Raw genomic sequence first — 14171 nt, forward strand, 5'->3', positions numbered from 1 at the left:
AGCAAAGTAGGTGGTTCTATACAGTGAGGGCAGTGAGGTTTTTATAATGCCCTGTTGGATGTTGTTTTGATGGCTCATTCTGTTAATGCTTTTAAGAGTGGCTTGGATGATTTCTTGGACAAGCATAATATCCAAGGCTATTGTGATACTAAAATCTATAGTTAGTGTATGAGTATATATAGTTTATGTGAGTGTATGGAGGGGTCAGTGTGTGTGTGTGTGTGTGTGTGTGTGTGTGTGTATATGGATGCTGGGTTTTATTTGAAGGGGTTGAACTTGATTGGGCTTTGGTCTTTTTTCAACCCGATCTAACTATGTAACTATGTATGAATGTACAACAACAGGACAAAACACATTTGCTGATTCTACAATTTTTTGCCTTCATAAGAATTAATTAACAGGCACTCTAGAATAAATAATAAACAATATTCTTATTTTATCTCTGTTTTTTTTCTTTTATTCTATAAATGCAAGCCTACTGTACATTTCATCCAATAATAGAAAAGGCTGCTTTGTGCTCCCATGTTCTACTCACTATGCTGAATTGGAAGCAAGCTTGTTTTCTAGCAAATTGAAAACAATTGATTGTTGAACTACAGCTTTGAAACACTCTGTGTGTCATTATTTTCTGTGTAGACTTTTGCCTCTAGGGAAGGGAGAATGAAACTCCAATAAAAGCCAATGTATCGTAAAGATGCAGAGAACATTCTTCAGTCATAAAAATATAAATTTCAGACAAATAAGTCTTTACTGTTTTTTTTAAGTCAAATCATATACTTAACTGTAAATGCAAGCAAGTTTGCCAAGGAACTGCATAGAATTTATCCTTAATCAATGCAGCTTTATTATCTAACTAATCCATCAGGCTTGGGACTTTAGCTGACCCTCAACAAATCAGTTTCTATTTATCCAATGTATATTCTATGTCACTAGGATATATATATTCTACTTTTAGTTATAAAAATTGATTTAGATATTCATATGCATGCTTTCCAGAATTAATGCCACTCCATGTAACAGGGTCACTATTGATGCAATTTCAGTTTTATTCATTTAATAAGGAAACACAGTTACAGGTTAAAATGAGCATAATTTATCTTATATTGTTAAGTGTTATTCAGCTCCTCTGCAGTGTAAAGGAGATGTCCAGACAAACAAGCTTTTGGACCTCTCTATAAGTTTGTATAAGTTCCCCATACTGTATGTCCCAAAAGTTAAAATTAAAATTGATATTTTATATATAACATATAAGTACACATTTGATACATGCAGTGCAGGGTGCATAGTAAAAATTGTCACATTCCACTGTGCTTTTGTACCTTGTCCCTATGAATATAGCCAGTGCTGTATTCATGAGGGCCTGCCCTCTTTATTGCAGTCTGCAGTGGGGCCCTGTAGTTATCGTATGCCTTATGGCAAGCAGTAAAGACAGGGAGTTTTCAAATGGAACAATGCCCATGCCAAGGGCAGTTGTAAATAACCCATGAAGAAGTGCTAATTAAAACAGCGTGTGGATAGTGATGGGCGAATACATTCGGCAGGCATGGATTTGCATAGAATATGGATTCGCCCAAGAATAAATTTGTGGAAATTCACCAGCAAAAAATCTGCAGCATAACATTTGCCACACGTCAAAATTATTCAGATGCCTATAGAAGACCAAATAAATGTTGTGCATCAAACGTATTTTGACGCCCATTGACTTCAATGCGTTTCACAATTTTTTTGCCGACAGATTTGCCCATCACTACTTATGGGCGATTTATAATTGGTGGGGCATGGTGCAAACTGCAATAAACAGAAGCAAGCTGTCATGTATTTTATACTTTGCACAATGTTCTGTGGCCTGTGGGAACAGTTCTTTGTGTTCCAGAATGTTGAGCCTGTGCTTTCTTTCTATGCATTTAGCATATATATAGTGTATCCTATTTAATGCTGAAAACACCAGGTTTTTATACACAATGTAGTTTCGTTTTTGTCAATATTCCAGAGCAATAGCACAGAAAAAAATAAAATGATCTGCATCTTGTTTGGGATTTCCAAAATACAATTAATTTTTGGTGTCATTGTGTTTGCAAATTGCTATGTTATCGGTTTGTCCTCTTTCACTCCTACTTTCATCCAGTTCACTCATCCATGAGAGCTGTATATTAAAGTCACCAATCATTTACAAAGACAAACAATGTTTTCTCTTTGATTTGCAAACCACAATCCACTCTAACAACAATTTCACTCAGTTTTAGTCCTGCTATATCTCCTATTGTAATTCAACATAATTTTTCGAGCGCATCTTTCATGGTTATTAAACACTTCATGTGTGCCCCGGAAGTTCTTCTTGTAATTTAGCTCTCTTTTTTATATTATATTTATTTTTGTGTTGATCCAGTTGACACGCCTTAGTCTTGCCTACAGTATGTTATTACTTATCGTTATCTTATACAATCTAGCTTATGTTGAGCTACTCATATAGAGGAGAAGGCAATTAACCAAGGGAAAAACCAGTATAGACCATCATTAATGAAAAAAATTACTTTAAACAGAGCTTAGTTTGTAAATTTATTCAAGTTGTAGTTAGTATGTCCTTAATGGTTTGTAAACATAAATGATTCTTGTTTTTTTTAAAATAGAAAAGCATTACAATAGGGAAATGGTTATATACATTAAGGGGCAAATTTATCAAAGGTTGAGGTGAAATTTTGAATTGAAAAAATTTGAATTTCGAGCTATTTTTGTGTACTTCGACTAGGGAATAGTCCAAATTCGATTTGAATTTTCAAAAAAATTGAATATCAAAATTTATCATGTACTGTCTCTTTAAAAATACAACTTTGACCATTTGCCATCTGAAACCTGCAGAATTGCTGTTTTAGCATATGGGGGACATCCTAGAACCTATTTGGAGTCAATTGGTGGACCTTAAAAAAATCTAAGTTTTTTGGAGGAAAAACTTTGAATTCAATTCGATTGAATTCACTATTCCTTTGATTTGAGCAATTCGAATTAGGCCGAATATGGACCTATTCTATCGAAAACTGACCTATTCAACCCAAAAAAAGTTGACTTCATTTCATTTGGTCTTTATGAATTCGAATTTTGACGTTTTTTCAATTCAAAATTCGACCCTTGATAAATCTGCCACTAAGTGCCTTTATATTGTAAGATAATTACTGAATGAGAGAGCAAGCATGCATTCATAGGTTCCCTTATGCATTAATAAGTTCATAAAATATAAATTAAAATAGTCACAACTAGTGATGGTTGAATCTGACCCGTTTCGCTGAAAATTCATTAAATGTCGCCAAATTCCTAGAATTAAAGTCTATCAGCTACAAGAAAAAGCAACAAGAAAAGGTGGTATTTATTAAAAACAAGTTCAGTGAGTTCAGTGAGTACAATATACAGTAGATAGTGTGGCAGCACAGCTGTGACAAAATTTCCACTACTTGAAATTTAAAGAAAGAAATAAAAAGTAATTACTACATTTTCAAACTGGAAACCAGACTACTTTTCACTACATTTTAGGAAAACCAAGAATGTAAACCTGATTCTAACTAAATACTCTATCATATAAATACAGAAATTGAAAAATAATTTATAAATGTTACCTGAGTAACAATTGTGTGATGTCCTTTACTAAGAAATATCTTACCTTGCTGCTTTCTGGGGTCATAGATTTGAAGCCCAAACAAAGGTGGCCTTTCCTGCCTCAGTAGTGTAATGTTTTTATTTCTGAGGTCCAGCTGAAATATAGACCCATTCATATAGTCTGTCCAAAAAACATAGTGCCCGTGATGAGAGAGTCCAAAAGGATGATTTAACTCTCTTCCAAAACCGACTACCTGAAGAAATAAAGCATCAAGTGATAGATAAAAAAAAAAAAATAACTGAAATATACAATTAGAGTTTCATCAAGAATTCCTGAGGAAGCAAGACTGGTGGCATTCTAATCTGCCAATCTCTACATTATCAGTATTATAAAAGCATAGGGGTTATTTATTAAGTCAGATTTTTTTCTGGTCAGCATTTTAAAGGGGAAAACACAATGTTTTGTAGAAAAAAACAAAAAAAATCATGATTAATTAAACCCTGAGGCTGCTAAAAGAAAAAAAAATACTTAATCTCCAACCTGCCATGGTCATGTAGAAGTCAGTGTCAGATGTCCCATTTACAATTTGAAGATATCTGTAAGGGTACTTGTTGGAGCATGGCGGGGACCCCCGCCGCAGTCCTGGTGGGGATGCCCCACCACATCCAAGTTTGTCAGGCAGTGATCAGCATTGGATGCCCTCTTGTGACACTTCCATTTCCCTATCTCCTCGGTGTGTTTATCAAGTGTTTATCAAGTCTGATCTTTATTCTTGTCTTGCCTGTCCCTTACTTTGCTATCCTGCTGCCTGTATTAATCACTGCCTGTTATTGACCATTCTTCGGATTCTGATTCTGTACCACAATACGGTTTGGCTTTTGACCCCGGCCTGTGACCTTGACTATGCTTCTGTTTTCTGATCTTGTACTGTATTGCCTGTTTGGTACCCACCCGGCCTGATCATTGATTATGCCAGATCAGAATACAGAAGTGTAGTAGATGGATTTCATACAATAATCCAAAGAATTTGTGGTTTTCAGGTGTGAAATCATACAGTTCAGATTTTTTACAATTTTATCTAGTTCTAGTCTTTTCCCGCACCAGATTTTTTCGAGTAAATTTATTGATAAATATGGTAAAAATGTTCATGGGAGTTTGGTGGTTTTAAGAAAATAGTAAGAAATTGTAGGATTTTAGTAAATTACCACCTTGCTATTGCAAGTATTAACAAACAGATAAAAATACAGAAAATCTGGTTTCAAGGTCTTTAATAGATTCAAATTTAACTGAAAATAATATTGGCAATATGCCAGAATCATCTAATATGCACTTAAAATATTATTGGCCTATTTTGCACAGTATTCACTATATTTTAAAATCTTAAATTTACAAATGAAATATAAGATACTAACATTTTCTTTTACTTGTTATTGCCCATACATATAAAAACCTATACTTCATAAAAACTATTTTAAAAAAAATCTAAAATTTATAAAAGTATTTTATTCTTAGCTACTGCTTTCAAAAGGGGAATGTAGATCTAACATAACATTGAATTGCACAATCTTGTCACTTGCAATTTTCAACATATTTATGAAAAACCATGAATGGGTTCATCATGAAATACAGTATCAGGGAAAATGGTAAAAGTTCTAAACTACAGTTTCCAATGCATTTTGAAGAGTGACAATATCATGGGTTGGATTTTTTTTTACTTCTAAGACATCTTGACAGGTTTCAGCTGATTTAATGTTAATCTTTTATGATTGCTTTTTGCAACCTTGATTTGGCACTTACAAAGTCCTACTGGGGCATATATATATATATATATATATATATATATATATATATATATATATATATATATATATACAGTATATATATATATATACAATATATATATATATTTCAAAGTGTAAAATCAGAGCGCACCCCCTGTAAAATTCCACCACTCTCTCTAGTTACAGTATTTCTATGGAATTTTTAGAGGCATATTTATCAGTGGGTAAGAGTTTACCATTTGATAAATATGCTTCAAAAAAACCCATAGAATTCAATAGAGAGCAGTGGAAGTTTACTGGGTTGAAAATGTGGTTCTTTTTTCATGATACAACCTTGATACCATTCTTATAATGTGATCTGTACCCTTTTACAGCAACAAACCCCTTTCTGTATTTCTACCATTGTATACAAGAATTTGCAATAACTTTTATCTGTACATACAACAATCATTTTCAAGGATTACTAATCCATAGATGTATTGTACTTATGTGTCTGGAAAGTTGGAAAATGAGAGTAGACTGCACAGCATTGTTAATGGTACACAAACTGGTCTTGATTTGTTGTTGTTGGGAAAATGCTATAGTTTAACTGTTAGTGATTGCCCATATAATGGATAGTGAAAAAAAAAAGTTTTTGCTGTTTTGCAAATTTTTGGCAAAGCGAAATGGGTCTAATTCGCCCTATCACTACTGGCTAGTCAAAGCAGTCAACATATACCACTGTGGAGAAAAAACCTTCTGGTATGACCGCACCGAAGTTAACTAGCAAGAGAATTTTATAGACATCTGCTCATGTAAAAAAATATTAAAAAAGTATTCCACATTCTAAGAGAGTTTTATTCAGATTAACAATCTCCATCAGATTTTGCATTGTTCTTGTACCTAGCTATGATTACATTTTCTATTTTAATGCATCTTCATGGTTGATTTGATGCAAATATGTTTGTGTGTTTGTCTGTTTGCTGATTTGCACTTACTGAAGCAGATCTGAATATGCATCATTGGTCAATTGTGATAGTCAACTCAAATTAAATTATCTCACTGCAAATTAAATACAATTTTGTGCAATTCCAGTATAACTTCTTATACCTGCTGACCCTGTTAGCTTACAGAGCGATGCTGGAATTTGTTGTTGCAGAACTAAGGTGCAGTCTTTAATACCCATTTTGAATACTGTAAATGTCTTGTGTCTGCTTTCAGCCAACAATAGTGTGGAAAAAAGAAGAAACATTCTGCATCGGTTTTAAATATAAAAGCAATAAACATTTTGCATTGAGTAAAGCAAGAGTAGTCCCATGCTTGAGTGATTCTTTATTCAAAAGTAACTGCTTGGTAAAGTCAAGCATTCTATTATTCTTCAATGGCTCTGTTTCATTACAAGACTTTTAGCCCTTCCTGGAATAAGATTTGGTAGCTGTGCCTCACTGAAAGCTCACATTTCATTTACCTTTCTGAGAGTTCCATTTAAATATATCTGTTCAATGTGGTCATAGAAAGCATCACACCAGTACAAAATGCTGTTTTCATGGTCTAGCGATAATCCATTCGGCCATAACATATTTGATGTCACAAAGATCTGTCTGTTAGAACCATCCATCCATGCTTTCTCAATTCTTCCCATGCTGTCATCTATTTCATCTTCTTCCCAATCTGTCCAGTACATCCAACTAAAAAAGAGTAATGAGATACAAAAATCTCATCGACAAAGGCAATGTGTACACTTTTTAGTGATTTAAAAAGAGATCATATAATTAAGCACATTGTGGAATGTTTCAGTCACACCTGATGCCCTGCAGTTTTAAACTTTCAATTTCTAACACCAATAAAATAAATGCTAAAGTAGTTAGGGTCAGTGCTTGAATTAGAGTGAAACAAGGGATGCTATGTGTGTCGCACATAGCCTGATATCCCCAAATAAGAACCTCCCACAATTATAAGTTACACCCGCTGATAATAAGCCTCAACCACCCACAATTTCTGGTTTGACACACTTTAATGGAAATGCTATTTCCATTTTGGTATTTCCTTATAATAAACAGTTGAATTCACAGTATGCATAGTATGTAGCATGCAGGGAACCCAAAATGAAAGTTGTGCATATGACTTTTCTTGTCTGCCAATTCAGCTTCTGTAAACACCGCACCCTGCCTGTGTATTATGTGTCATAACATAGCACAACCCCAGCATAATCTATATTACCTCACAATATTTAATGTATAGTTATTATTCATGACTTTTCTAGTTTACCAATTCAGCTTCTGCAAATGCAGCACCAAGCCTGTGTATAGTTTGTTGTAACACACACAACCCCTGCATATCCTATATTACACCACATTATTTCATACATATCATTATCTCACCATTACTCAATCTACTACCATTGGCTAGCTTTATTTTCTCTTTTTGTTTCCCCTATTTTCATCTTATCTCTTGTTGTGTATAACCCTCTCTGATGCCTGCACTTTCTTCATCTATATGACACTTCTGCATCTCTTCTCTCTCCCAGCAATCTTGTCTCTCCTTTTATCTTCTTTATGTTCAATATCCTTGTGTTTTTAAACCTCTCTATTTTATTTGCATGCAGTCTGGAGGAACGTACTCTTGATCTTTTATGTGACATACTGCAAATGCTACTTGTTTTATGAATGTTTAGACCAATTTAATGGATTATACTTTATAAATATGGAAAATGGTAAAGGGGCCATAGGTATCATAATTTACTTCTGTTATTCCATGTATATCATTATTCAGGTACACATGATTACAGGTGCACATGAGTTTTTAAAATAAATGATATAAGCTTTAGTTAAACAATTTTGTCATTTCCTCAAAGCTACAATGATTTAAACACAATGAGCAGGAAGTGAACCTATGTATTTTTTATTTAAAGTCAAACACTTATATTCCTACAAGTGTTTCTTAAAGGAGAAGGAAAGTCATTTCACACTTGGGGGTGACAAATGTTAGGCACCCAAAGTTTTACTTACCTGAAACCCTGGGCTGGTGCTCCTATCAGCAGAAAACTGCACCAGCCCTGGGTTATTCCAACGAGAACCACAGAGCGATCCTCTGCTGGCTTCTTCTTTCTTCAAATTTCCCGAGCAGATGCATGTGCAGTAGAATTAAATAGGCGCTTTTTTAGTTAAAATTTGGCTTTTCACTCTAATGTGCATGCACAGCCGTGAGAAGCAAGAAGAAGCTGGAAGAGAATCGCTCTGTGGTGCTCACTGGAAAAACTCCGGCTGGTGCAGTTCTATACTGATAGGAGCACCGACCCAGGGTTTATGTAAGTAAATACATTGATTTGGGGTGCCTAACATTTGGCTCCCCCAAGTGTGAAACAAATTTTCTTTGCCTTTAACTTAACAGTGGTGCATATGTGGGGATTTAAGGGCATATGTATTGTTGTGGGACAAGGAATTCCCATAGCATGGACAATTGTAGTAGATGGTGGTCCACCAATGTCAATCTGAGGAGGGGATTTCTCTGGGAAAATTATAAAAGAAAGGGAGTGTTGACCCAACAATATTTGGTTGATGATCAGAGAAAATGAACGAAGCTGAGGGCTTAAGGATCCTAGCATCATACCCCTAAATTACATATTTGTTAGTAAGGCCAGTAAATGTTAGGGTAGGTGCATAGAAATTTACTGTAATTTGGGGAGCGATAGACATAGTTCAGCTAGCTAAGCAGTTAGGCCTTCACAAGTTAGGGCCACAATGCCAGGCTGACGGGTATTTTGGTATTTTGGCCCAAGGGGCCGGTGATTTGTGGCTTATTAGGGTCAATTTAGTCTCTTTAAGATCAGGGCAAGTTAATACACCAAGGCCACAGTCTCGGTTACCCTGTCCTGCCTTCTTCTTTGTGGTGTCCCAGTCTTAGAAAATAACAGGCAGCTAGCTTTGGGACAGCTCCACCTTCTTACTTTTCATTATATCTTCTCTCTATTCTGTAAGACCGTAGCATTTGTTTAGCCCTTACCCAATTTTGGTCATATTTTAATCTATCTTGATCTTTTTAATTAATTTAATTTTCTAGTAATTAATTTTTTAAATGCCTAGCACCATAGTATTTTAGTCCAATTTTGGTTTTCGGTTTAAATATCAATTCATTTAACTTTAAGCACCTTGTTCTAATTAATTGCACTTCCTTAATGAACTTTGGTCATTTTTAACTTTTTCTGGTTGGGCTCAATCTTGAATTGTTAATGAATTGAAGGGTGATAATTGGTTAAACACCTATTGGATATGATGCACTAATTGGCACTTTATATTTATATTTATGAATTGGTTGGAAATTAATTAGCTGATTAATTAATTGACCAGGCACATCTTGCACTTTAATTAAGCTATTTATTTAATTTAATTTAAGGGATTTAATTGATTGCTGGATATTAATTAATACGTTTCAGACGGGGTACTTTTCTATAATTTTTATATAATTCTCAGTATTGCAGCTAATCATGGAGGTGGTTTTCCAATCAATTATTATTTGCAATAAAGCAAACAGCCATGCGATGCAATACTTATGAATCATAAACAAAAAAATGTCTCATTTAGAAAATGTTCACCACTGCGCCAGCCATTTTCAGAACAACATCTCCTGACCTAATTTCAAGGCCTCAATCACCACACTAGGACCATCAAGCATGTAATCCTCAAAGATCAATTTGCCAGCTAATTTGCAGTGTAGTTTTCTTGCAGGAGGTAAATAAACTATTTAGCAGCGATTAAAACTATGGGAAAATACTATAGGTCTAGGTATAAAATCAATATGCACTATTCCAGCAAAATGTAAATAATTCATGCCTATAAAGATCTCAAGTGGTATCTTAGGGGCAATTAGCTGTTTACTGCTTTTTATTTTTTCTGCACAGATAATACTTTGCCAAAAGGAAAGGGCCATCTAATTCTACAAAGTAGCAGCAAGAGAGAAGCAATTTAAATACCACAGTCTTTAAACATGGCAATAAATCTGAAAGAAACTTCATTACATTAAGCAGTGTCAGCTATCACTATCATCTAACCTAACTTGTCTAAATGTGATTCAGACAACCTTCTTGGTCCAGGTCAATATTTTTCCCACAATGTTGACAGAAGATATATCAATAAAAGTCAAACAATTATGTTGCTTGTTAAAAGGCAATTACTATTCTTTTTTTTTCTTGTTAATGTTACAAATGGTTTGTCAGGAGTTGTGAGGCAATGCTACCTAATACGCCACAGGAAATAAAATACATTTAATTTCAATTAAATATTTTTTTACTTAACATATTCTTCCCAAAATGGAGAATTACATGGACTTATGGATCTGTTAACATAAGAACAAGGGTATTCTTGTGGGATATCCTGCTGTCAATATGGCAGGCTATTATGCACTACAAGTTGGTCAAAAGTGGCCACTTATTTATTAGAGCATTTGGATGAGTTTTGTTTAGTTGATCAAGCCAAAACTCATATTTATTAAAGGTCCAATTTTAGAGGTTTCTGAAAACAAAATTAAACAATTTCTCTAAAACCACTAATGCCATAAAAGTAATGAAAATATGTAAATGCAAAGGGGGTTATTTCTCAAAATCCAACATTTTCTCACTGTATTCTGAAAACCACCCCGACCAAATCCACACAGACTTTTCCCCCCATTCATCAATAAATTTTCATAAAACAATGTTGCTGAAAACTGCTTGAAAATCGCTTGAAAAAAACACAAAAAAACTTGATTAAAAATGTATTAAAAATGGTCCAATGAGATCAGCACAGCTGTCAGTGGGTTTTGTAGTTTTTACACTTAATACATTTTTAAAAGAGAAAACCACACATTTTTAGAGACTTGTGAAAAAAAACCCTCAAATCTCTAGTGTATGTCTGCCCACATGTAATCGTAGAGCGATTCTTGGGTACTTGGGTAACATATGTGAAGAAAAGAGAGACCACTATATACAAACCAGAAAGGCTTACAATGATGATTGGAGTGTCCTCTTGCTTTAAAGGGATACTGTTGTGGGAAAACATGGGTTTTTTTTCAGTTCATAGTGGTTATAATTGGTTAAAACTGCTCCAACAGAACTCTGCACTGAAATCCATTTTTTAAAAGAGCAAACAGATTTTTTCATTTTGAAATTGAAATGTGGCTAGATATATTATCAGTTTCCCAGGTGCTCTCAAGTCAAGTGACTCTGATAAACTTCAGTCACTCTTTATTATTGTACTGCAAACTCGAGTGATATTAACCCCTCCCTTCTCAGCAGCCCATTAGCAGACTAGCTACAGAACAATGGGTAGCTAACCAGATAGCAGCTCTCTGACACCTCTGCTAAAGGATTTATTTGCATTGCTAAAGGGTCTTGGTAAAATACAAAGAGAAAGAGAGAAATAACAGCTTGCTAACAGTGCTGGCTCCTTGCCAAAGTTCAGAATGAGGCACAATGCACTGTGGCTGCCTCCACACCAATATTACAGCTAAAAAAAATAATTTGTTGGTTCCAGAATAACATTTTAAATGATAGTTAGTGATGGGCGAATTTGCGTCGTTTCGCTTTGCCGGAAAATTTGCGAATTTCGCACGAAATTCACGAAATGGTGAAAAAATCGTGAAACGGCACCGGCGTCTTGTTTTTGACGCCGGTGCCCGTTTTTTCGGACATTTTTTTTTGACGCCGGCGAATTTTTGCCGCAAATTTTCGTGGGCGTTTCGCAATTTTTTTTCGATGGCGGCGAATCGCGCAAATGCGCCGGAATAAATTCACCCATCACTAATGATAGTGTGACTTATTTCACCCCAGCTTGCTACGTTTTTTATGACATCTGTATATACGATTCTGAAACATATTTTATAAACCCATTGTTACCACAGAGTATCAATCTTTCCATCTCAGTAGCAGCATAATTCCAAATCAAATAAGGGTGTAAACTGGATATTTACATAAACATGGAAATCTTACACTGCTGCTCTTTATCTAGACAGCACAATAGTTAATCAATAGCTTCTTTTGTTTCTGAAAGCCTGTTATGAATAAAAAGGTATCAAACAGTTATCAGTACATGAGGATAGTGGCCAAAGTTTTAGAAAATAGTATTTATTGTGCAAGAATCTTTAGAAAATCAATGAACTTTGGTCCTAAATAGAATCACAAACAGGATTTCAATAAACATATATAAGAGAACTTGCTCCTAGTAATCACTTTAAGGAACACAGTAGAATAAAAAATAAGTATATATAAGTATATGTCTAGATAATTGTCTATGTTTCTGTATGTGTGTGATATGTGTTTCTGTATGTGTTCAATTAGTGAAGGGTGAATTTATTCGGCAGGCGCGGAATCGCGACAAATCCCCGTGATTCGCGAAACCGCTGCGAAAATTCACAGGTTCCTTTTTTTGGAAGCCGGCGCATTTTCAAAGGCGAATGTGCGCTATCATGCAAAAAATGGATGCCAGCATCAAAAACCGATGCTGGCGTCAAAAACAAGAGGCCAGTGCCATTTCGCAAATTTTTCGGCGTTTTGCGAATTTCACTGGAAATTCACGCCCCAAATTCACCCATCACTAGACCTGGGTAAAAATAAGTATAAATTCTAACATTTGTGGTATGTGAATTATTTTACAAAAATGGAACCATATAAAGCAAAGTTAATTGAAGCATCTGGCACACAGTCACCCTTTCCTTAAAACAGTTGAGCATTGTACTGCAACATTTGCTTAGAATGTAAAGGTTCCTGTCCAGTAAAATGGCTATTTAATTTTCCTGAGAGCTATTCATTTATGAAACTACCACTGTTTATGAGATCTTATGTGTACAGAAAATGCACCTTCAAAATAAACAGTGAGATGTCCATTCATCTCAAAGAATGCTGATTAAATTCAAGTTTCTGAGTCAAAGATATCTTTAGTAGTTAATGTATATTAATTCTCTGTGAAATTATGCTTTTTTTGCTATAGGTCGATGGAAAATACTAAGAATAACCTATTCTCTCCAATAGAGCTCGTCTAGTTGATAAAAATGATGCAATGTAATGTAAACATTGTGCTATTGATCAATATTCTGTAGGGGTTGCAAACATAAATATTACCAAAAAAGGTCAACTACATTTTAAGCCTTTCAAAGACCTTGTCACCTAGCTCTTCAAAGTAGGTGGCCCAGACAAAATTATTTATCCAGTTAGAAAACTGCACCTGCCCGTGGTTACACCAGTGAGCACCACAGAGAGATCTTCTTCCATCTTCTTCTTTCTTCAAATTTCCCGGAGCAAAAGCATGCGCAGCTGAATAAAATAGCTGACTTTTTAGTTAAAGTTCGGATTCTCATTCTTCTGCTCATGCGCAGCCGTGCAAAGAAATAGGGAGACGGAAGATCACTGTGCTAGATTTTAAATTAAAGTCATGATTTATATGGAGTCTATACTTTTCCCAAAGTCACATAGGGGATGTGGGGGGAATGCAGGGGATAGGGGGGAGCTGGGGTCTGCATGGAGGGGGAGTACTGTGCAGAGAAGATGCAGGTATAGTCCCAGTGGTGAGCATCATTTACATTTTTCTTTTGCTTTGAATTTACAAGTGGGGTTTTAGTGTTATGCTTAATCACATTTTACATGGAAATGCTTGCCAGTTATGAGGCATAAGACCAGGGTTCAGCTGACATGTAAATGTTTAAGGACAATTTGTTGCCTGTTTTAACTTCCCTGTTGGATCCACCTGGGTTGAGCAGGTGGCATGGCAAGCAGCATGTAATAGGGATAAAGGCAAGTATTCCTTTGGTGGGGAGAGGGAGGTTCAGACTTAACAGGACCAAAAACTAGGGGAATAATG

The 14171-nt window shown here is 35.1% G+C and overlaps 1 protein-coding gene across 1 annotated transcript in view; it reads right to left on the reverse strand.

Moving 5' to 3' along the window:
* Positions 1-14171, reverse strand: part of LOC108702259 (low-density lipoprotein receptor-related protein 1B-like) — a 724128-nt gene that overhangs the window by 406749 nt on the left and 303208 nt on the right. Inside the window, exons 13-14 of the mRNA XM_041578093.1 lie at positions 6815-7034; positions 3650-3839 (exon numbers count right to left, since the gene is read on the reverse strand). Of these exons, the coding sequence (XP_041434027.1) occupies positions 3650-3839; positions 6815-7034 (410 nt within the window). The remainder of the gene's footprint in view (positions 1-3649; positions 3840-6814; positions 7035-14171) is intronic.

This window comes from Xenopus laevis, chromosome 9_10S (assembly GCF_017654675.1).
Source record: "Xenopus laevis strain J_2021 chromosome 9_10S, Xenopus_laevis_v10.1, whole genome shotgun sequence".
NCBI lineage: Eukaryota > Metazoa > Chordata > Amphibia > Anura > Pipidae > Xenopus > Xenopus laevis.